Consider the following 24,865-nt stretch of genomic DNA (forward strand, 5'->3'; position numbering starts at 1 on the left):
TTTTAAATGAGAGTTTTCTGAGGCTACCCTCAACATCAAGGGCTCCACAACAACTCCAGAGCACGGGGTGGGGGTGCCCATAGAGGTAAGCCTTCCTGGAGGCCTGCTACCCACTCCAGTTCTGCACGGTCCTGGCTCCCCACTGAGCTTCAACTGGAGATGGACAAAGTCCATCAGGCCACATTGCAGCTGCCCCCTCCAAAGGTCACCAGTAATGGCTCCTAACAGCATAATTTCCTGAGTTTTTTTTTTGCCTGGTCTAATTTTAAACTCTTTCCTATGGCAGAACCACTAAAATGCTACCCCTTCTTTTGAGAAGGGGCTGCTCTTGTGCTGCAGTTCATTTCTGGGAGGGTGGCTGGTGGGCTTGGCACCATTTCCTTCCTGTCACCCCTCGAAGCCTCCTGAAACCTTCCTCTTGCTTCCAGTTACATATGGGTCCCTCTTCTTGGCGAGGGAATTCACCAAGCCAAAAATCTGGGGAGGCTGGCAGGGGCGGGAAAGCAGAAAGGGAGGTGGTGGAAATAGAAAGAGCTTTCCTAGGATCGGGCAGAGACCCAAAGCCTGATCCTTCCCTTGGAGTTGAACTTAGCCGCCCAGCCTTGAACTCTGCATCTGAGCCGCCCGCTTCCTGGGACTGTGCAAATGTTTAGCTTCACCTCTGCGCAGCCATGCAGCCGGCAGTCCATCTGTTAACACACTGGCCAGACCGGGGCCTGGTGGCACAGAAGTGACCCAGAAGTAGGTATAATCCTCTCTTCTAAATGTGCTTAATACCATCGATAATCTTGTCACATAAATCTCCCGGTTAGCAGTGAGCTGCAGCTATCACCGCCAGACTCCAAGAATCTCTCAGTAACGGATTCCACCTCCTGTCATCTCTCTCCTTTCTTATACTGATTTCAGCTGCCATGTTGCAGAACACTCAGGAGAACCGCCCTGACCTTTACAGGCTCCACTTCCCAGAGCAGTCGCTTGCCCATTAGGCTGATCCAGCCCGTTCCTTCCTTCCTTTGGTCTCTGCTGAGGGCCTGCTCAGCATCCTCTGGACCTGTGTCTCCCTCAAGGACATTTCCTTGATAGGGTCTGGGGGTACCACTGTCCATGTCAGCTGCTTAATCTCCTTGTTTCAAGGGCTGAGTGTAACTTTAGACCAAATGCTGCTCCCTTCCGACTCTCCTCCCTAATGCTCCCTGCCACACTGCCTAAGCATGCCTCCTCTAGCATGGCCAGTTTGGGGTTACAATGTAGCCAGAGGCTTGGAGGGGCCCATGGGCTCAAACTGTTCATATAGTCCTCCAAAGAAATTAAACTCAAGTTGCTAAATCACTTTCAAGATGTAACTCAGCAGCATGATCAGGGGGTAGGGCCAATGCTTTCCAAGTGAGGATGTCCCTACGCCCTATGTTCCTCCATTCTAAACCCCAGAGGGCAAACCCGGGAGGGGCGCCTTTCTCCAGGGGAACGGCACACAGCTTTGCTTCCAGTCCCTGAGTGCTTAGAAAGTAAATATCCTTCGAGCAGCCCTGATGCTGCCCCAGAATGGGGCTGGGCTGCAGCAGCAGCTGGGTAAATAAGTGGGCTGCAGTCTTATTTCAGGCCCAGACTCCAGGGAGCGCGGGGGAACAGACCTGGAAGGCCGAATGAGTCTGCCTGGGATCCCTGGGCTTCTGAGATCGGCTTCAAGGCCTGGCTGACATTTGGGTACAGTTGCCTGTGGGCGGGTGTGTGGGTGTGCTGAGGCCTTCTGCCTGCAGAGGAGGCCGGCCCTGGACCACAGGAGTTGTTCTGGTAACTCTGAAATGACCTGCTGCGAATGAGCCTGTCAAGCGCAGTCCTGGAGGGGGAAGAGTCACTGAGTCCATAGATGGCCACATCTTTCCTCTTTCAGCTCCAGTGAGTCAGAGAAGAGCCCAGACGGCAGCCAAAAGAATTTTCTTCTGAATGAACGTCTGTGAGAAGAGGGGTGGGCCGGTGCTGAGGGCTTTGAGTTGGCCTATGTTGTGTTTTGATTTGAAGAATTTCCTTCATGGTTCTTGGAGTTCCCTCAGGGCCTACTATGAGGGGAAAAACCAGCAGAGAACATCATCCTCATCTTCTTCCTCCAGCAAAACAAGAGGCCCGCCATGGGCTCCCTTTAAATGAGGGCGTGTGGAAGGTCTCACCTCGCTCCTTGGTCCACTTCGCTGTGGACGCCGAGCCCGTTCGGAGGGGCTGGGTGTGCCCGAGCTGCAGAGGCACGTCGGATTGGGGTTGCTCCTTGCTTTAATTGTGCTCATGTCCCAGGGCAGCTGCAGAGAGTAACCACAACCTAGGTGGCTTACAGGACAAAAGAGTTCCCCGCAGTTCTGGGGCCAGAAGTGCCAAACTGAGGTGTTGTTTGGGTGGTGTGGTGCTTCTCCAGGTTCCTACGGGAGAATCCTCTGCCTCTGGCAGCATCCGGTGCCAGATGCTCCTTGGCCTGTGGCACATCACTCGGTCCCTGCCTGTCTTCACTGGTACTCTTCTCTGTGTGTCTATGAAGCTCCCTCCCCTTTCTGTAATGAAGACTGTCACAGGATGGAGGCCTCGCCCTAACTCAGGACAATCTCATCTTCAGAGCCTTATCTTAAATACATCTGTCAAGACCCTATTTCCAAACAGGGTGATAGAGAACCCAGGTGGATGTAGATGGCTGGGGAGAGGTGTGTGTGTGTGTGTGTGTGTGAGACACTATTTACATAGAGAGTACCCCCAAAGTAAAACCCTGCCTTCTCACTGATTGGAATGTGCAATGGTTTAGGTATGAGGTGTCCCTCGAAAGCTCATGTGTGGAGACAATGCAGGAAGCTTTCGAGGTGCAATGATTGGGTCATGAGAGCTTTCACCTAATCGGTGCATTAATCTGCTGATGGGAACTAACAGGAGGGTAACCATAGGCAGGTAGGGTGTGGCTGGAGGAGGTGGGTCACTGGGGTGCGCCTTTGGGGTATGATTTGTCCCTGGCGAGCCAAGCCTGTTCTCTCTCTGCTTCCTGGTGGTTACATCCTGAGCTGTATTCCTTTTCCACACCTTTCTGCCCTGATGTTCTGCCTCACCTCAGACCCAGAGCGACAGACTGGTCATCTGCGGACCGAGACCTCTGGAACCATGAGCTCCATAAACTTTCCCTCTTCTAAATTGTTCTTGTTGGGTCTTTTGGTCACAGCAGTGAAGAAGCTGACTAAAACAGAATGTTCCAAAGAAGAGACAGATTCCTTTGGAAGAATCCATTCTAAAATAGAGCTCAAATTCCTGCCTGGAAGGCCTGGGAGTAGCTGGGAAATCTCAGTGACTCAAGGCCAGTCAAGGGCAGGTCTGGAGCACAGACCCGAGACAGCCGATTGTGCCTTCGGTCCACAGACCTGGAGACTGGCGTCCTAAGTTCCCCATGAGGCAGGACATTGCAGGCCATTCCTCAAGCACCCCTCTTGCCCCCGACACCATCTCCCTGAGCGGAGGGACCTTGGGCCTTGCCACCACCATACTCCTGGCTCAGTTCTGGAGCTTAGAAATGTTAAATAACAATAATAATAATAACACATCTGAGTGTGACGCTTTAATAGGCAATCTGTCATTTTCCTACTTTATTCCTGAGATTTTAAGAACGGTGCCCTTCCTGCACAAAACATCAGGGTGCATTTGTATTAAAAAATGAAACTAATTAAAATGTTTGAAAACCATAAACCACCCCACCATAAAACAGCAGCAGCCCTATTTTTCCAGTCTAAAAAGATTTTTCTTCCTTGCTTTGTGGCCTGCCCCCATGCGCCAACTCCTGGAGAAGGGAGGCCCTGGCGGCGGAGCGGGAGCAAGCTGAGCTCCCCTGAGAAAGGCTCTGGTTCCTGGGCCCTGGCCTGGCACCAGAGGGCAGCAAAACCAGGGCAGCAGCCAGAGGCTGGGAGGAGGCTGGAGGAGGCTGGAGGAGGCTGGAGGAGGCTGGAAGACACGCATCCCTGAAGGTAATCAGGACTCAACCCACTTAGGAGCATTTCAAAGGTGGAGCTCCAAAGGCGAGTACGGGTGCTACGAAGCAGCCCCATGGGTCCACCGACACCGCGGCGCTGCCCTAGACAAATAGGACCCCAGCGTGAGGCGCATGCGCAGCCGCTGCCCAGGTCTGGGCGTAGCCTTCATCACCAACAGGGTCACAGAATGGCAACCCAAACTGGCAGGGACTTTCTAAGTCAACAAAGTATGAGTATTTATTGAATGACTAAATTAAAGAGAACCCAAGCTCTGTTCAAGGTGGTGGAGGAAAGGGGGGATGGGCAGGGTGGGGACTAGAAGGGGGGGTCCAGTCATGTGCTCTAAAAGGCCAGAGCTGACCACGCAGGGCCATAATACAGGAGGTGTCTGACACCCACAGAAGAAACAGTCATCGTTGCCTAAATGCTTATATGCCTTCTGTTTTCTAAGATATGTGTCCACGTCTCAAAGGAATTGATCCTTGAGACAAAACTTTTATTTCATATACTATCGCTACCATCACCAGCACTTATTGAGCTCTTACTGTTGGCCCAGTACCGGGCTAGATTTTCTTTTTCCTGGAATTTCCTTAATTCATATTTAACTCCTGTGAGATAGTATTGTTGCTGTCCCCATTTTACAGACAAGGAAAATGAGGCCACAGAATGTTAAGCAGCTTATCAGGTGCCTGTTTTGAAGGCCTGTGTTCGTTCCAAGCCATGCTGTACCTTGCACAGGGTCACAGGGCCATGCAGCTGCTCCAGCTGGACTCACCTGTGTGAGAGCTGGGTGTGCAGCTGGTAATTGGCCAGAATGTAGGGCAAGATGGGGTTGCAGGGTGCAGAAGAGAGAGATGAGGCTTGATGAAGTCAGTGGAGGTGGGATGTCTTGAGTCACTCCATCTTCAGGGCTCATATGGATAATACATGTGAGCAGATTGGGGGGCGGGAGGAAGCCAGGCAAGGAGTTTGTCTCTGTTTCCTAGGTGAGATGGGGGCCTGGGCGGTGGCGGTGGAAGTAGAAATGGAGGGAAGAGGATCGACTCCAGAAATACATGCAGGTGGACCTGGAATACCGATGGGCAGTGATGAGGATGAGAGGGAGAGGGTGGCATCAGGTGGGTGGCACAGTGGTGGGTGTGGGCCTGGCATGCAGGGTCAGCAGCAGGTTTGGGGCTGAGGCTACAGACCTCGGTTCTGGCCTCTCCCACGGGAAGCGCCTGACAGATACATAAGGGCAGACATCCACGGAAGAGAACTGAGAGCTGGAGGCAGGCGCTTTGGAGGAATGGGTCTGAGTTCAAATCCCGTTTCCTACCACTTATGAGGTAGTAGAGTTTGCGCAACCTTCTCCAGTGTAAATGCGACTCATTTTCCTCATGTGTAAATGGGGACAATGTCGGCTTACCACATGGAGTTGTTGAAAGAACTCAGAGAAAATGTGTAAAGCTCTTGGCACAATGCCTGGCTCTCCATAAATGGTTTACAAAACAAAACAAGAAAAGAACAATAAAAACACAACCATAACCACAGCCGCCAAAGAACAGAATGTGGGTCGGAGCCCGTTCAGGGCATGGGCTCTGGGTTTGGGATCCTGAGATAGAGTAGGTGATTTCTCATTTCATGCAAACAGAGCTAGTGCTTTGCAAAATGCCTTACTTTGGGATTCCTTTAATCACTGAGGTCCTACAGGCATTTCAATATATATTTAATTTGTTTGTAGACAATTGACTACTATCACTGAGATGCCACATGGAGAACAAGAGGCAGACACGGAGCTGCTCTGAAATGAGAATATACCTCCGTGGAAAAGCGGAATATGATTTGCAACAGTGCACAGCTAGTTTTTAGTAAAGCAAGTGGATTTCCATGAGTACACCTTCTACCCACAATTCAATTTGAAAATTCATCACATATTTACTGAACACATAACAGGCAAGTGCGAGGTACTAGCAATTTAAAATCCAAGAAGACAAGGTCTTTTGTCTCAAGGACCATATTCTAGGGGGAAGACAGACAAGCAGAGAGGAGAAGGCCACACTAGGAAGGCCATGGTCAAAGGAGCAACAGATCATGCTTACAGAGTACCTCCTCAATGCCAGGTGTCACTGTAAGTGCTTTGCATTGTTAATTCATTTAATCTCTGCCATGACCCAATGAAATACACAGCATTATTATCCCCTTTTATAGAAGAGAGAACCAATGCTCTGTGAGGGTGAATAACTTGGTAAAGATCACACAGCTAGAAAGTGGAAGAGTCAGAATTCAAATTTGGGTCATCGGATTAGTCTGGACTCTAATCCCGTCCCCGTGCTGGCAAAGGAGTGTGCTAAGTACTTATGTACCTGGTGTACAATCAGAGTCCCAACTGGGGTTGATTAATGTGACTGACTAGCAAACTGATTGCTTCACCCTGCACATTAAGAACTTCTGACTGCCTCTCAGACCCCAGCGGCCTCTTCTCTCTTGTCGCCCTCAGGCATGCCATCGGACAGAAGTCAATGGGAAATCCTGAACAGACGCAGCCAAATGACAAGGGAGGATTATGCCAATTACCAGTGACCAGTTCCTTCAGAATGGCCCCTGGAGTTGGCCGTGGTCACAGGAGTGTTTCTTCAGCCTGCAGAGTCCTTAGGGGCGCGGGCTCAGATAGGGAGGGGATTCTGAGACGGGAGGTGGGTCCCCTGTTCTGCCTGGACCTGCGGGATGGGCAGTTACTCAGTGCTTCTTCCCCTACTCTCCTTTCAGATTTTCCTCGGGGGCAGCCATTCCTTTGCTCCAAGTCAAGTTCTTGAATTTGTAACAGGAGATAGAACCTGGCTCCAGACAGGAAGCTCTGTTTGTCTTTTACAGGGGCCATGTGGTGACGACGGTGTCTGAACTACAGGAAGGCACCACAGAAGGGCATCCATCCTGCAGCCTGGAGATCTCAAGGTGACCCAGCCACCAGGTGATGGGGTCCTTAAGGACAGGACTCCATCAGCCCAGCTGAAGATGAGTGTCACCCAGCCAGGGCTCTTGTTCAGGGACAGGCTGCTGTGCTTGATCCTGGCTGTGCTGATGCTCAGGTCTTTGCCCCCCAGGGGACCAGATGTGGACACAAGTAATGCTGAGAAGGCCGCTGCTGACACAGTGGTGCCACCAGAGCCTGCCTGGGCTGTGCTTGTGAAGCCCCAGTTCCAGGGGTGGGAGGTGAGGGATGCAGAATAGCTCGACGGGAAGGTTTTGCAAGTCAGTCAGGCTCGTGTTGATGTGGCAGTTACTGGTTTCAGCAGGGGGAAGCATAATGCCTGAGTTATGGAGCCCCCAGAACTGCCAGGTGCAAACTTTCCCTGTGGCCATGTCCAATCGACAGGGCCCATCAGTCCCGTGAGTGGACTGCTGTGATGTCAAAAATGGATAATCCCCAATCCTGAGCACCGGCTTCTTCCTCAATTATTTACAAGGAACACGATGTGGTACAAAGAAATCTAATTCATAATGTCTTTTTAATGCCTCTATAACAAAATATTCACAATATTCCCTTCTAATCTCAGCAGATGACAAGTTGCCACTATTGAATTCCCATTAATATGAATTATTGGTACAATATATTCTGCCCAATATCATCTCCTCAGCCTAATATTGTGAGGGGATAAAATCACACCCTCAGCATATTTCTGATGGAAGAGGTGGTGGTGGCACAGGAGTGGGCCCTCTGCCAGGTGGGGTAGGGGGTCCTGGGCTAGTGGGCAGGATTCTAGAGCCCTGGACAACCAATGTGTCTTCCTCCATTGCTTTCTTAGAATCAGACTGAACTCCAAAGCAAAGGCGGTTTCCACCCCAAGCGAGGCAGGCTTCCGCCCCCAATTTCCCAGCATCATTCTGAAGAGATCCCAAGCCCAATTCCAGAACCAGATAGCCCTTTGCTGGCTGTGGAACCCCGAATGTCATGTAACCTCCTGGGGATATATAAGCATAATCTTGTCACGAGGCCAAAGTGGGTAAGCAGGTAAAAATACTTGGAACTGTGGCCACCTCTTGGTGAGCATTCAATACGCACTAGTGACAGTGACAATGACAGTGAGGAGGCTGGTGGCAAACCCGCATACATATCTAGGGTCCTGGCTGGTGGGCAGGACTAACTTGCTTGCTCTGATGGGTGCGGAGGGCACGGGGTTCCTCGGCTCCTGTGGCAGGGAGGCCCACAGTTCTAGCTTCAGATTCCCATGGGGCTGGTGAGGCTCACAGCCTGCCTCTGCCCGCAGCCCAGCTCTTGGGGGTGCTAGGGAAACTGACCGCAGACACAGCCCCCAGGGGCCTCAGCATCCACGGGACCCTCCTGCTCAAGGACTGGGCTTCCCACTGTGCTTGGCAGGAACTTGTGCCCGGATTCTGGAGCTGCCATGATGGGGGAAGGACAAATGGGAGAGCGGAGAGCCTTTCTCCACCGCGTGCTGCGCGGGGAGTCCTGTCGGGGCTTCCTCAGTGACAGCGACGCCACGTTTACCCAGAGTGCCCTCCTGGGGCGGGGCCACCCTCCTGCCCGTCAGTCCCTTCTTCCCCACATTCCCCTCAAGCACATGTCAGTCTGCGTGAAGTGCCATTATTTGGCTGGTCTCCCTTCTTGTCACTGTGACCGGCACTGCCATTTCTCTTAACAGGAAATTTCTTGATGCGTCGACTCTCCCTGAATTTACACAGATATTCCTTCTCTTTCTTTGCATAGAAGAACATTTATTTTTAAATTTATGTTTGATTTCTAACTTTTTTCACTGTGGTAAAATATACAGAGCACATAAATTTGCCATTTTCACCACGTTAAAGCATACAAGTCAGTGGCATTCATTACATTCGACATGTCATGTGACCATCGTGTCTATCTATCTCCAAGGCTGGTTCATCACACCAAACAGAAACTCTACCCATTAAGCAATAACTTCCCATCCCCTGCTCCGGCCTCTGGTATCTCTAACCTACAGTCTGTCTCTAGGAATTGGGGCATTTATGTTTACAAAGCACTTCTGCTTCATGCTTTACAACAGCCCAGTAAAGTGGGCATTCTCATATCCAGCTTATAGGTCGAGAAAAGGAGTCTGAGAGAACTTATGTGTTCAACCTCCAGGTAGCTCAGCAGACCAGTGCGCAAATGGGCCCTGAACCCCAATCTCCAGAACCAAGTTTAGGGTGATTTTTCCACAATGGCCGAGTAACCTCACAGGAAGACCCAGGAAGATTCGCCCCTAGGAAGGAGGGGGTTGGACATAAAAGCCAGAACCACAACAACCTGTTCCTTCTTCCAGCTTCCCCCAGGCAGCGCGGAGCTCACAGGCAAGATGGCAGGAGACAAGGGTAGCTCTGACGATTGCTGCTGCTGCTGTACCCCCACTTGCCAGCACAGGCATAAATCCACCGAGAATGGCCCAGAGGCAAACAAGAGGGAGCTGCTCCCTGGAGCCTGGGCATGTCCACGCCCACCTGGCAATACCTGTGGGCAGTTTGGGTCACTTAGAATGTCCTTGGGATGGAACCGAGTCAAAGCAGGCTGAAAGGAGCTGCTGAAGCTCAGTGGCCAGCCCTGCACTGCGTCTCAGTGCAAGAGAAGAGACTCCCAGGAAGAAGAGGTGCTGAGACCCCACGGCTCAGCACTCCCAGGCATCCTGCACCTGAGCACGGGTTGACTTTTAAGGAAAAAAGGTTATGGGATGAGACAGAAATGGAGAAGACCTGCAGCCGGGGTCTAGGAGGTTGGGGTGGGACCACATCATACCACACACCTTTTGGTCCTCATGTGTGCGGTTGTTTCAAACTGCTGATGGGTCTGGGGAAGCCTGTGGCTGTACCTTTAGGTGAAGTCACCAGTAAGGGGGATGGTCATGGAATGTTTGTTCATTGTTCATTCAACAAGTTTCCCCGGGGCTGTTCCAGAGTGGACCTTCACAGAGCTATACACCCCTGGGTGCCGGAACAAGACTGCCCCGCTAGGTGATCTTGGGCAAGGTACTTAATCTCATTTTTCAAGCAAGGGGAGTAATAATAATGACACCAGGGCTAGAATGAAGATTCAAAGAGTGAGTGTTGGCAAGGTGCTTAGTGATGACTACGAGCCTGCCTTAAATAAAATCTACTCAAGCTAAAAGCTGCAGAGACTCACAGGCAAGTCAGAGAAAAATCTGGAGAAAATGTAGATCTTTGAAGGACAAATTTGTGATACCACAATCCCAAATGCTATGGGAAGGGGCCCAGGTCCTAAATATAGCAAAGGCTTTAGTGATGTAAAATCTGTACGGCCAAACTCATGTTGTCTGTCATTTGGACACAGGTTCCAACAGTGAGCCCAACAGGGCTTCACTCAGGCTCACCACGTGGCTCTGTCTCCATCATCCGCACCATGGGAAGCCCCAGAAATGACTCACTTGGCAGTTGTCCACCTTGTTCCCTCAGTTGGAGGCAGGTAAAGATGGATGTCAAAAGCATCCATCTTCCCTAACCCAACAGAAGCAGCTAAGTGAATAAGAAATATTCATCGGCACAAAATCATTCATTCTGTCCTCAAACAGGTGTAGAAAAACCTCTATACCTGGGCATCAGTTGTTGTTTATTCATCTGGCGTTCCCTGCCTAGTAAGGAGACAAATGAATCATTAAGTATCATAGAGTATTTATATAGTTTTTATAGTAGAGACTATAACAATAAAAGAAATAATGGCAAAGAATGGCAAAGAAAATTTTTTCCCACCAAAGATCAGGTAATGTTTAGGTTATCAAGTGTTGGATGGATAGGATTTTTTTTTTTTTTTTCTGGGTAGACAAGAAAGGGAATGAAAATTCTAGGAAAAGGGAGTAGTAAGTAGTAAGCACAAAGGCCCTGGCACATGAGAGATCCTCATGTGTTTGGAGAATGGTGGCTTGACAGGAGTGGGAATGGGGCGAAGCTCTCCAGGGAACTCTTGACTCAGATACACACGGTGTTGCGGGACAGAAACAGACCCTGGGGGCACAGGAATGAAGGAGTGGTAAACCAGGCCCTGGCGTTGGCATTTAGGAAAGTAACTGACAGCAGAATTCCTGTGTGCAGCAGCAAGTGCTGGAGTGAATGGGTAGCAGGCAGAGGGGACGCACAGTGGCCACTGCAGCTGTTTTCAGCAGGCTGATGAGCCTGGGAGACGAAGGAGGCGTCGGTGGCTGTTGCTTGGGAGTGGTCCACGTGGCGGACGCTGTTGTTTTTCACTTATTTATTTCTCACACAATCAGAACATGTATTAACACACAAGAAGAGGCCCAGAGCAATGCAGCATTAGGGCTCCAGTTTTGTGCTCCTGGAACTTTCCCATTCTTCCCCCATTCCTTGTATGCTGCCTTTATCCTCAGACTCATAGCCGGATGGTCATAGCAGCCCAAGGCACCGTATACAGCCGTGACAGTGACTGCTTTTCTTGTGACTCTTCCTTAGAAGCAAGAAAGACTTTCCCAGAATCCTCCAGACAGGGCTATCCTTATGATCCATTCACCAGATCTGGGTCACATGACCCTTTCCCAAACCTAAGGTGGGTGAGGGCAACAGGAGGAGCACATCTAGTTTAGAATTCTAGACTGCTTTCCTCAGACACGGGAGCTAGTGGATACTTGGACAGAAATGGTGTTCCAATAGGAAGGAAGAGGGAGAGACTGGACCTGGGCAGATCGCCGGCAACGCCTGACACAGATGCGAAGGCGGCTTTATAGGCCTGGCCCATTCTCTAGCTCTGCTCCCCACTGAGAGCTTGTGACTCACTGCAGCCACGGTCATCCCACTCCCCAGGGCCTACCCCACACCACCTGCCAGCCTGAGGGCTGCTTCTGACTCACAGCAGGGGTTCTTTAACCAGTACGTCAAGAATCTGGATCACGTTCAATGTCAGTCTGGCCCTGAGTTGGGCTTAATCTGGAAAAATGTGACTCTGTGCTCAAAGGGTCCCCATGTTCTGCCAGAGAAGCCTCTTCAGAGTCATCTCAAGATGGACGCTGTTCTAGAATTGCAGGGATGACCACTGAGACATCAGCCCTGCTGCCCAGGGCTGGCCAATGCACTGGGAGAGCTGGAGAGACTGCTCTTGACAAAGGAAGGACCCCTCTGGAGAGGAGTGCTGGCCCACTCATCACGGTCAGTGGGCCTGTGGCTCTCTGAGGACCAAAGAGGGCAGGAGGACAAGACAGCAAATTTAACCTGAGATGCTGGAGCATCAGAAGCAGGTCTAGGTGGCCACCAGGAGTGTTTTCCTAAGGGCTTGTGGCAGACAGCAACCGAGAGTTGGACCACTGGCCAACACATGTATCTTGCTCCTTCCGCAGTGCCCTTTGGTGGTGCTGGAGGGGTGTAAGGTATTCACCCACCTGCTCCAGGAAGCAGAGGAGGCCGAAGGCTGGGAAAGCAGGAATGTTCCTCCCATCTCTCGACAGGTGCGCAGCCGCAGTCTCTGGGTGTATAGAGGCACTGCCCCCACACTTTGCTGAGATCTCGGGGCTCTTTATTTACCAGAGAAAAATGGAATTTCTGGCTGATGAGAGGCAAATTCACAGTGTGCATGCACATTGCCACCACTGGTTGAGACTGCAGCCCAAGGACCACCTGGAATTCTCCTAAAATCATTCTTTTAGGACAGCGAATGGAGAGGTGAAACCGATTGGTAATCTGCTCAACTCTATCAGCTCCTCTCTGTCAGGACTTCTGCAGCGTTTCTTGGTGGCTTTGGGCCTTGGGAGAGAGGGCTCAGGCCAGTCAAGTGAGTCTGGGTTTGAATGACGTTCCCCTTGCTGACATGAAGTCAACTCCACGGGACTGACAGTAAGAAGTGATACTGAGGTGCATGAAGCCTGTCTATTTTGGTGTTTATTTCCCCAACTTATTTTGAGCATTACAGATAGTTCCCCCTAACAAATGGACTGGGTTCTGCAAGTTCATTTGTAATTTGGCTGTTTATATTTCCAGATTATACTTTCCCTATAAAAAACAATATTACAAATAGTGATGGGAATTCCAGGTCAGTTCTTCCAAGCCTATTTAACCTATAATGCATCTAAAATACTGTCCTGCAATGAAAAAAATTGTTTAATCTCAACATGAGTAATTAAATGAAACAAAGAAAACCATTACAACTGAATAAGAAGTAGATGTATGTTGATCTTGAATGATGCTATTTGCAGAAAACCTAGTTTAAGAAGGGGCCCTCCTGAGGGCTTTTTTGGAAACTGCAAGGGATTTATCCCTTTGGGGAGAAAGAGGCAGCAGACCATGTGAATTCGTGGCTACTGAACATGGGAATCACATTGCTGGCTCTCTTTCCTGATCTCAGCTCTTCAGAAAGTTCTGCCACCAGATTTCATGTTCCCAAGTGTGTCCTCACAGGGAGACCACGAAGGGGGTCTCCTTGGAGTGAGTTTTGATTCTAAATCTGTAGGTTAGCATTTATCTTTGTGTATATTTGGGGGACAGTGGTGTCCCAGTTCCTACAACTCTGGGGCAGTGACAGGATCAAGTGTAGCCTTCAGGATTGAGGGTCCAGTTGGGGCCAACAGTAGGTTCTGGAAGGTAAGTGCACTTTTGAGGTTCCCCAGAGCCAACTGGCTCAGCCCTTGCTGGGTGTCCTCTTTGAAACCTCCCTCGCGGTGCTCTGTGCACATGGGATGTGTGTAACACAGGGTGTGTAAGTTGAGTGTCCTGATTGGTTCCCTGTGCCTGGCTGGCCGGAGCAGTAGGTTGATCCTATCCTTCTGCCTGGGCCACGTGACCCTTGGCTAAAAACTGCAGGGGAATAACTGTGTCTAAGCAAATATGCAGGAAACACTGGAGAACACAGGTCGAAAATGACCGCCATCTTTCCTGTTCTTAGCTGCCGCCCCGTCTCCCTGTGGTGTTGCAGCTTCTTTCCTCAAGAGGCAAAGTCTTGGAGCTGGGGTCGTGGCTCAGTGGAAGAGCACTTGCCTAGCCTGTGTGAGGCACTGGGTTCGATTCTCAGCACCACATATAAAAAAATAAAAGGTCCATTGACAACTAAGAAATATTAAAAAAAAAAAAAAAAAAAAAAAAGAGGCAAAGTCTTTTGCTTGCTCCTTAAATCTGGTTTGGCAAGGCTTTGCTGCTTGCTTTGGCCAATGGGATTTTAGCAAACAAGCCTCAAGCCAAGGTTAGAAAAGCATCTGTGCATTGACCTTGGTCTCTTGCTGCTCTTGGAATCCTGAGCCACCACGCAAATGAACTTGAGCTAGCCAGATGCAGAATGACAGGCCACCCTGGGCACCCAGGCCCCATAGCTGCCTGCGGCCAACCACAGATGTGCAACTGAGAGCATCCCCAATCATTAGGCCACTAGCCAGCACAGAGATGACCACAGACAAATGAGAGAACCCAGCGGAGACCAGCTGAGCTGGCCCAGAACAGAAGTGACCAGCCAACCCACACAGTTGTGATGGCCATAAGCCACAAAGCTTTGGGGCAATTGTTATGCAGCAAAGCTAACTTATATATCCAGGCAGCTCCCATCCAGGATGCCTTCTGACATCTTTGCTTTGTAATTCTTTGCTGTCCTTTGTCCAGACTATGGTTTATCTTTTATGAAAGTGGAAAAATATGTAGTTTTCTCCCCTTGAAACCCCCCTTGATCAGAAATTGAAGTTCCAGCTGCTCAGGTCTATCCTTCTCAAACTGTAGACTCTGAAATGGGTGCTTTGCAAACGTGATATTTTTCAATTTTGTACATAACTTCGTGACTGACAGATGAGTTTTAAGTCAATGAAGATACGATCCAAAGTGTAACTGCTACTTAAAGTGCAGGCAAAAGCCATTAGCTCAGTGCTAACATGCACAAGTTGTCTCACGATGCTTTATCACAAGGGCTAATTTATCACAAGGGAAATCACAAATACTTGTTCATGGAGCAAGTCTCAGCCTTCTGGATAAAATCGCTTGCAGTCTGGAAATTTACTAGGAACAGGGTTGGAGTCGTTTTCCCGGCTGAGCTCACTCAGCAGCCTTGGGTTTTCACTGGGGATATAAGAGGAACCAGAGGTTTGCAAAAGCTCCTTCACCCATTCATGGATCGCCAGAACCACGTGACAGCAGGGGGCGCTATGCATTGGCATTGCATTGAGTCACAGGAACCCTGTAGAGGTCCCAGATTACCTTCCCTGAGAAGCTGGGGTGCATGGGAAAGACGCTGTCTTCCTGAGGACAAGTATCCACAAGTAGCCCCAAATGCCCATAACTGTCTAGCCCCCGGGTGGGGGTTGCTCTGCAAAGGGAGCTGGCGGCTCTCTCTGCCCCTCCTGGCTCTCTGGCCTCTGACGCGGGCTCTGTTGCTTTGCTTCCCAGCCAGATTTATTTCCAGGGGCTTAGCTCCGAGGGAGGATGGGAATGTTTCAGCTTGAGTGCTCCTGACCACGAAGAGGAAAGGCCCCCAATACATTTCACAGGCATCCGCGAGGAATCTGCAGAGTCCATTCTTTCAGGAACAAAATTGCATTTTATGAAGCCGTCCCTTTTCTGTTTCATCTGTCAAGCGGGTTTGCTGAGAATAATTTAAATTTCATGCAGCAGCAACTGCGGGGCACTGGTGCCTCCTTCCATCCACAAACAGGCCTGGCCACGAAGTCTTGCTTCTGCCTCTCGGCAGCATCCACCCCTGGGGACTTCGCACTTGGAGCCCAGAGCCAGTGGGGGGCCAGGAACCGAGTGCTGTCCCAGTTCCTCAGCATCTCCTCCTGCCACATCAGAAGTCATGGGGACCTCTCAGGGAGCCTTTCCTCGGCCTGCCAGCACAAACCACTGGGGGCGCTGGTTTCCCCCAAATGCAAAGATCCTTGAATAGACCCACTCTCTACCTTAACTTTTAAAAATTGACTTTGATTGATTGAGTTCTTTCCAAGTGGCAGATACTGTTTTAGACTTTTCTGTACCTATTAAATCATCCTTCTGAGGATACTATTATTATTCCCATTTGATAGACAAAGAAAGTGAGGCTCAGCTTGTATGCGACAGAGCCAGGATTCAATCCCAGTTCTGTCTGGGTTAGGAGCTTGTAGCTCTCACCACCTGTGCAGCGTAAGTTGACATAATCTTTGGGTTAAATTTTCCCTCCTATACCAAGAAAGGTAAACGTATCCATTTCCTGGCCTGAAATTTGGAGTTTGCTGTCAGCTTGGTGGATGAGAGATGGCAAAGCCACCATAATAATGCTGCAATCATGGTTACCATGGTGAATGCATGCGGCCAGGCAGCCTGGGGTGGAGAGCTGGCCCAGGCTGGTTCTGCTTCTAACTCGCTGGGTGGCCTTGGTAAACAGGTAACTTGCATTTTCTTTGGGCCTCACTATTCTGAGCTGCAAAATTAGGGTCTGGACACATGGTTCCCTCTGTTGTTCTTGGGCTCTGTGAACTTGTGTCCTGGAGGTCCTGGTAGCTCTCTTGACCCTCCTGATGTCTTAATGGCTCAGAAGTCTGTGCTTCTCCAACTGGCCTTTCATCAAAACATGCAAGAAATGTTTAGGCCACAGAGAAATGAAGAAACAGAAAAATCCACTCAGGCCTGAGGGCAGCTGTGACAGAAAGAATTGTCCTCACCTTACTAACCAGCCTCTGGGAGCACAGCCAGTCTTCTCCATTCCAGAGAGTGAGGATTGGCAGCACACAGCCCAGCACTGGGATGAGCAGGCGACCAGGCCCGTGGCTGGCGGGAGGAGGGTGATGGCGCAGGGTGCCAGGGGAGGCTCCCTACCACCAGGGTATCTGAAGCTCGTCCTATTCCTTGCCCATTCATGGGGAGGGGGATGCCAATGCCCGACAGTGCCAACCCCTGTCCCTGAATCAGCTCCTTTGGGGACCCGAGTCCTGGGGGTGGTTCTGGCTCACACATGGCCTCTGACGGGGGCCTTCATGGGGAAGCCAGGCCTCTCTCTGCAAGCAGGCTTCACATGCTCTGGGCAGCAGGGCACACGGCTCTGCTCCCAGCTTCCACGCTTTCCCTCCCACCTACCCTCTGCTAGAGTGGGGTCTCTACCCTGCATGCCTCCTGGAATTTCCTTTGAGACAAGGGCCTCACAGCTGAAAAAAGCTTTGAAATCTCCCTGGATTCCTGAGCTTGTGGCCCCTGAGCTGCTCCCTTCCCCGAGCTCCTTCCTGCTTCCAAGTCACCTTGAGTCCCAGCCACTCCAACACAAGTTTCCTCCCCACCTGCCTGGGGCCAAGCTCCTATTTCTTATCTGCAGACTGACCTTTTCCTCTGGGCGAGGTTAGATGTGAACACTCTGGTCCCATGGGCCACACCCAGTGACAATGGTGATGAGGTGACCTCAGTACTTCGAGAAGACTCACCACCTGCCAGGTCCTGTTCTGTTCTGAGCACTTCCACCCACACAGTCCTCACAACAACTCGGGCAAGCAGGGACAGAAGAGAGGCCTGGAGAGGTTAGGTAACTCGTCTGGGTCACGCAGCAAGCAAAGCAATGGAATAAAAATCCAGGAAGTCTGTCTTCAAAGTCTGGCTTTCTCCATCCCACTTGGCCACCTCTGCCAGTGACTCCAATAGAAGACGCACTGTCAGTCATCTGTTCACACCGTCCAGGCCACAGATTCCTTACATGCTGCTGGCCAGGGTGCTCTCTGAGGGCAAGAGCCAGCTATTGGTTGTTTAGTGAAGGCTGGTTGGTGGACCAGGGACACCACCCACACCTGGGTTGGACCTGCTTGTCATTTAAAGTGGTCTTGGCCTGGGGTTAGACAAATAGACAACGGACAGGACTCTGGGTGGGCAGCAGCAGGGCCAGAATGGCGGGAGGCCCCACAGTGCTCTCAAGGCGGTGCCCTGGGGAAGCCACCACTGGCTCCTCCTCCCCTGCACACAGACCCCCAGTGCCCTGACGGGTCCGAGGTTGAATCAGGCACAAGCAAGCCCCTGCAGCTATGAAACCGGCTGCCGCTGGTCACACAGGCAGATGGAATTTAGTTCCTCTGTGGTCACCTGTGGGCATCCTCACAGGCCTGGACTTTTGTCCCCTCTGCCCCTCCTGGTCTCTGGGCTCAGTCTTTGTCTAAGCTGTTGTTTTCTGTCTGTGTCAGGGACCTGGTCTTTTGGGGAGGGTGGATAGTGAGCCTGTGGAGAGCAATCAGCACTGACCCTTGGCTGGCAGAGCCCAACCTCCGCCTCAGGAGAGCCTGATGCCAACCCTGAAGAGGCACCAATCTGGAGGGGACAGAAGCCTTCGGGTGGGCCTGCTGGGTCCAGCCTCTCTCTCCCCAAGAGCCCTCGGCTGGCAGCCCCAGAGGCTGCCATTCTCCAGATGGCCAACAGCTGGCCTTGCAGAGTGCCTGCCAGATGTGGCAGCTGGGCCAGCAGCTGGGCAGAGGTCAGCAGTCTGGAGCAGGCCGGGGGCTGGCACCTAGGGGAGGAGTGTGTCCGGCTGGCCTGGGGGCAGAGTACCCAAATACTCCTTCGTCTCCTCGCCTGTCCGACTTCCTCCCTCCCCGCCTCAGTGGGGTGGTGTTTTCATAACAGGAAAATAAAATCAATAAGGCACCGCAGCAAGATGTCAGCACCAGGAGCCGCCCTCCAACGGCTCCATTGTCTCCGGCCTCCGCCGGGCTCTGCGGCCAGCAGCACTCTAGTTATTAATGGGAAGCAGGGCTGAAAGGGGTTTTGAAAATCCCAGAGACAAAGGCACAGCACACCTGGGGTGCATCCGTCCACCACCACAGCCTCCTCACAATGGCTGGGCCTGGGGTTTCCCGCCTTTAATTTCTCCCGCAACTTTTGTGAAAGCAGAGAAAGAAAAGACCAGACACACACACACACACACACACACACACACACACACACACACGCACACGCGCACACGCACACGCGCCCTGAGAGCCCTGGGAGGTGGCTCTGAATGGCTGGCAGAGGCAGAGGTGGCCTGTGGAGCCCCTGCTCAGCTGAAGGGGTGGGATGGATGAATGGGCTCCCTGTGTTGGCCCCCAGCTGTCCCTCTGGGGCTCAGGCGGCCTGAGGGGCTCTGAGCAGCAGGCAGGAGGGGGACTGGTTCAGCCCGCAGCCAGGCAAGAGCCTTGGCAGCATTCGGGTCCCTGTTTCAGTTAGTGCACAGACTGGCCTCTGCTGCCGTTCCCGAGGCTGGAGCCGACTCTTCCAGAAAAAACAGGACCTGGAGCCAAGGCCCCCGAGGCCAACTTCTGGGGTGAGTCCTGGGTCCTTGGAGCAGCTCTCATAACATGGCGTGCTCAGGGGCCTCAAGAGAAGGGCAGATGTGAAAGAGCCTGACCTCAGAGGCTGGCGACCTCAGGCTAAAGCCGCCCTGGAGATCCTCTGCCATTTTACTCATTAAATAGCACGAGCGCAGGACAGTGAGCAGTCTCGGCCCCGCATGTCAGTCACGGAGAGCGACTTCACAGAAAGTAACCCCCCGGGAACCTCAGGAACACTAGCAGGCACGACGTGGGGAGTGCAGACTTGGGACACCTGCAGTTCTGGCCTGGGCCTGCAGAGAGGCAGGGCCCGCTCTGCCCAGCTCGCGCCTAGACAGGAGGCCGGGTCTTACCTTGGTGGTGACTGCCGAGGCAGAGCTGGCCACGAGGCTGGTGATGGCCTCGCTGTTGCCGGTGGTGCAGGGAGCCGGGGCAGTGGCCGGCGTGGGCAGCCGGGAGGGCACCACAGGCAGTGGCAGGAGGCCGGGCCGGGCGCTGAGGCTGCTGGCTGTGCCGCCACCAGCCCCTGAGGTGACGCTGCAGATGCTGGTGGTCCCATGGGTCCCGTTGACACTCCACTCGCGGCGGTCCCAGCCCACCCTGTAATCTCTTTCAAAGCGACTGTGGTGCCGGGACATCTCGGTGGGCCGCAGCGGCTTCTCACAGGGAAACAGAGCCCGGACCTGCGGGTACAGAGCAGAGAGGAAGGCGGTTTAGACCCACAGCAGCCCTGCTAGGAGGCAGGGAGGCGGCCACGGCCGGCGGCATCTCTTCAGTCCCTGCTTTGGGTTCAATGCCGGGTTTTCAGACATAGTTCACTTCTGAATCACAGCAAGTCCGTAAAGCCGGGTCGTTCATTAGCCCCACTTCACTAATGAGGAAATGATTTGTCCAGGGCCACGTGGCGTAAGCGTGGCAGGCAGGATGGAACCCAGCCACAATTTAAAGTCACACTTTTTTTCACTGCAGTTCATGCTGCTCTGAATGACACGGGGCACACATCCTAATTGGGGTTGGGATTTTATCCCCTCCCATTCCCACCATGCGAAACGATCCTGAGGACCCCTCAGGCCACACATCCCTCAACCACAGGTAATATGACCCACGTCTGTAGATTCACCTCATAGTGCACAAAGCCTTTGACAGAAACCGCATTTGCTCTATGAGGAGGCAGGGCACCGATGGTCCCCAATTTGTGGACAAAGGAGCTGAGGATAAGTGATCCCCTGAGGTCAGAGAACTAGAAATTGAGAAGAGGCCAGGACCCCCAGTCTTCAGACCCTGGCTCAATGCCTCTGAACAGGTGACCCTCTAGGAGCTGAGTTCTCCTTCAAAATCACAACCCAGGGCACCCAGGGCCCATGCACCCTGGCCCCTGTTCTCCAGATCATCTCCTGCATAGCTTTCGAGTGTCTGAACAGAAGGCCCTTCAGTGTTGTCATGGAGACCTAGACACCATGGCATCGGAAGGGCCATCTGCGTCACTGAGATTGCGTCTTGCTCTGCATTACCATGACTTGGCTGGCTCCTGCCAATGCCACTCTGGTCAGGAAAGAGGGAAGGACCCAGGGGAGGCTGTCTTGGTCACCAAGGGTACAGAGAGGCAATGGTGGAGGAGAGACAGGGCACAGTCTGTGGCTTAGGGTGGGGGTCTGCCCTGAACGGCGCGGCACAGCCCTGGCCAGGGCTCAGGCACAACCTGGTTTTCCTTGGTGCCGTTTCATTTTCCAGCCACTTCCCACCTGGCGTGCGTTTGAGCTCCTAGAAATCAGGTCTCCTGGCTCCTTCCCTGTCCTGCCAGTCCGGCTCTGGAATTGTTGGCTAGTGGGTGGACAGGCCAGTTTGCTTTTTAAGTGTCTATAAAACCTGATCCTCCCCTGCCTTTGCATATCCCTGGGTCCCCATTACTAGTGCCACAAGGCCAGAGCCTGGCCTAGGTTACCTGTTACCATGCTTTATTTGTGTGGTTGGCTTGGCTCTGCTGCACACGTGAGGTGGACCTGAGTCTAACCTACAGCCTGGGCTGAGCCTGCAGCCCACCTGAGGTGGAGCTGGCCATCACCTGCAAAGTTGTGGGCTTACCATTTAGTTCAGCATTATGCTTCCTGGCTCACACAATGTCACAAACTTTCTTAAAAAAAAATCTATTATCTTTCCTTCCCCCTGCCCCCTCCCCACCCCTCATTTCACTCTACACAATCCATCTTTCCTCCATTCTTCCCTTACCCCCTCCCCACTCCCCATTATGTATCATCATCCACTTATCAGAGAAAACATTTGACCTTTGGCTTTTTGGGATTGGCTTAACATGATATCTCACTTAACATGATATTCTCCAACTGCATCCATTTACCTGTAAATGCCATAATTTTATTCTTCTTTATGGCTGAATAATATTCCATTGTGCATATATACCACAGTTTCTTTCCATTCATCTGTTGAAGGGCATCTAGGTTGGTTCCACAATCTGGCTATTGTGAATTGAACAGCTATGAACACTGATGTGGCTGCATCACTGTAGTATGCTGATTTTAAGTCCTTTGGGTATAGGCCAAGGAGTGGGAGAGCTGGGTCAAATGGTATAACTCTACTTTGTGTACAATCAGAGAACTGAAAAGTTGTAGCCCATTTGTGTACAATGAATTAAAAAAATAAAAAGGAATAAAAAGATCAAGTATCAAATTCTGGCTTTACCCTTGACAGCTCTGCGATCACTTTGGACACATTATTTAACTTTCTATACTTCAGTTTTATTATGTGTAAAATAAAGACAACACTATCAACTTTTCTTATGAGACTTTTCTCATAAGAAAGTCATTCTCATAAAAAAATCAATCAATCAACTCTGCCTTTGCACCCTTTTCAGCAGAAGTTCTTGAGTTGTCTGAGTTTGCTTCCGCTTTTCTTCCTCCTGGTCTCTGCTGTGATGTGCTTCCGCTCTGGTCGCTCCAGGAAAATCGTGCTCACTGAGGTCATCAGAGACCTGCTAGCTACGTCCATGCCCGTGTCTCCCCTGGCTCCCTTTGTGTGCTGAGGCTGATCTCCCTCTCTTCCTGGAACCCTGGTCTGTGGTTTCTGTGACACCCTGCTTGCTCCTAGCCTTCAAAGTCGGGGCCCCGAGGGGTTCCACGTTTCTCTCTCTTCTCTGGGTCAGCTCATGCAGCACCGCCCCGACCTATGACGCCCAGGCCTCCCTTCCAGCTCTCCTAAACACCTCTGGCCATTCTGCGGCCTGCAGCACACCTTCACCTGGCTATTTCTCAGGTGCACAAACAGACGTTCCTCAAAGAACTCATTGTCTTTTGGTCCAGACACCCAGCCGGGAGTGCCCTGTTTCAGAGGGAGCCGCTGCATCTCCCCATCGCCACCCCATGTCCATCAGTGGGTCTTAGGTTCCATTGCCGGGTGGCTCTCAGATCTGCCCCCAAGCCCTCATTTGGTGTCTCCCAGGCGGACTGCTGAAGCTTCTCTTCCTGCCCCCCGTTTTGCTCTTCTTCCCCATTCTCCCCCGACTGCCTGCCTGAGGTTTTAGAATCACACATCTGATCAGGATTTACTTTCCCATCCTTCAGTATAGGGCTCTCACTCTTCCTGTGACCCAGAAGACAGGCTGGCTTATTCTTCTACGCGCCCTCTCACCTCTCCCAGCCCAGAGGTGATGCCCGCCCATCCAGAATGCCTCAGGGATCCTGCGGTCCTCACACCCCTCAGCTCATGGTCCGTGTCCAGCTGCTCGTATGCTGGGAATGAATGGCCTTTGACCCTTCCCCTGGCTAAGGCCTGTTCTACAACTCAGCTCAGCGCCAGGTCTTCCAGGAGGTGGCGCTCACCCTGCCTGCTCTGGGTTGAGCGAGAGACCCTTCTTCCATCCACTGAGCATCTGGTGCCCGCCACCATCCCAGCATCCATGGCTACTATGAGTGTCACCTTAACAACAGGGTCCAGGGTTCTTACTATCTTTGTGACTCAGCACCCAGAGCCATGTCTGTCCTAGAAGGATGCTCAGCACATGTGTGAACAAACAAATATTTATTGTTTCTTAATTGTAAAACATTTCCAGAAAGAGCCAACACATTTTGTGAAAGGGATGACCTCCGACACAGAAACCTTGAAGCTTCTGACTCATAATTCCTCACAGGCACCAGAGCAGGAAGAAGTCCTACCTTCCTAGTAAATTGGACTTGAACCTCTGAGGATGGCTCTTGAGGAGAATTTCTGCATGCTGACTGTCTGCTGGACCTCACAACTTGGGCTGTCCCCAAGATTCACCACCAAGGCACAGCTCTGGCTAATTGTCACCGTGTCAGGGACTCTGCTTCCCTAGATTGGATCCTAAGTGGACAAAGACAGTGCTACCTGTCCATTGCACCCTGACTTTCTGGCACCCAGGAAGACCTCTCACAGCACCGCTGCAGTTACGTTGAGATAATCCATCTGGATCTGGCAGATAGAATGAGTGGGGCCACTGGGGGTGGCTTCCAGAGCTGGCCTTTAAAAAACATTCCATGGTGCTGTAGATTCTTTTGCCTGCCTTGGCGACCTTTGAGGCCACACCTTCCAGACGGAGTTGCTATTCCCCAGAAGAGGTGGCCCCCCATCTCCGGCTTTGCCTAGGTGGGACAGGGGTAATCACTGTGCTGAGGCACTGAGATGGAGGTCTGTTACTTCGGCGCTGCCTCGTCTGGTCTGACGCTCCATCAGTCCCTTCATCCCTATGAAACAACACAGCCTCACATATGGAAGTATCTCTCCCAGCTGGTGAGGCTGGGCAGTGTTCAGGGTGGCTTGTACCCCGAGACTTGCTAGAAGCAGCCCAGTGTGCTTCTTGGCCCCAGTAAACCTCAGGTGCCAACCACCCTCTTCATGGCTGCTTGGGGACCACCTGGACACCTCCCCGCCTCTACCAGTCCTCCAGGGAAAGCCCAGCCCTGGCAACACCTCTCCCACCCCGCTCAGCCCACTGCCATCTCTTCCATCTCCTTCAAATGCCACCGAGGAGGTGGAGACTTTGGCAGCTGGAGGCCACACAATCTGGTTTCAGTCTCATTAAGCGTATTCAAAACAAAGGTCAATGGCTCGCATGCCAGCGCTCGGGTCAGACTTCATTCCTCAGTTTAATTTTCCCTTTCAAACGAATGAAAGAAACGTGTTGCACAGTTTACTCCGAGCGAGACGGCTGCAAGCCAGCTCCGGAGGTGGCCACTGAAGTGTTTCCTGCTGGGCACGGAGCCAGCGTGTCACAGAGGTCCGGTGTGCACACACGTGTGCCCCGGGTGGTGCAGGGGGAGGTGGGGGGAGCGCATGTGCAGTGGAAGGAAGCCCTGAGTGGACAAGGTGCCTCCGACCGGACTGGGGACGCAATTAGAGAAAACACAGAAAAATGCCCCCTTGTCCAGGTGAGCGCCTTCCCCTGGCGGGCTGCCGGTCACAGGTGGAGCCTGAACAGAGCCCTGTGCAAGAAGGAGGGGTGTGGGCAGCAGCCGTCCCGAGGTGTGGGGGGACAGTTAGAGAATCCGGGCTTCGCCTCTGCGAGGGTCGTGCCTCGCCTGTGCAGAGAAAAAGCTCAGGAGTCAGAAACTGTTGTTGGGATGGAGACAGGTCTGACCTCAGGTGCCACGGGGCGGAGATGGTTGTGAAGGTCCCGGGGGAACTCTGAAAGGCCTCCCAGAGATCAGCATTTTCCCAGGGCAA

At 52.0% G+C, this 24,865-nt stretch overlaps 1 protein-coding gene across 2 annotated transcripts in view; it reads right to left on the bottom strand.

The window, feature by feature from the left end:
• The window catches only part of KLHL29 (kelch like family member 29), a 283,806-nt gene that overhangs the window by 110,583 nt on the left and 148,358 nt on the right, over positions 1-24,865 (bottom strand). For both annotated transcript variants that reach the window (XM_079109628.1, XM_079109627.1), the window contains one exon: positions 19,528-19,857. In XM_079109628.1, the coding sequence (XP_078965754.1) occupies positions 19,528-19,812 (285 nt within the window). In that variant the 5' untranslated portion in view covers positions 19,813-19,857. The remainder of the gene's footprint in view (positions 1-19,527; positions 19,858-24,865) is intronic.

This window comes from Sciurus vulgaris, assembly GCF_902686455.1.
Source record: "Sciurus vulgaris genome assembly, chromosome: 14".
Classification (NCBI taxonomy): domain Eukaryota; kingdom Metazoa; phylum Chordata; class Mammalia; order Rodentia; family Sciuridae; genus Sciurus; species Sciurus vulgaris.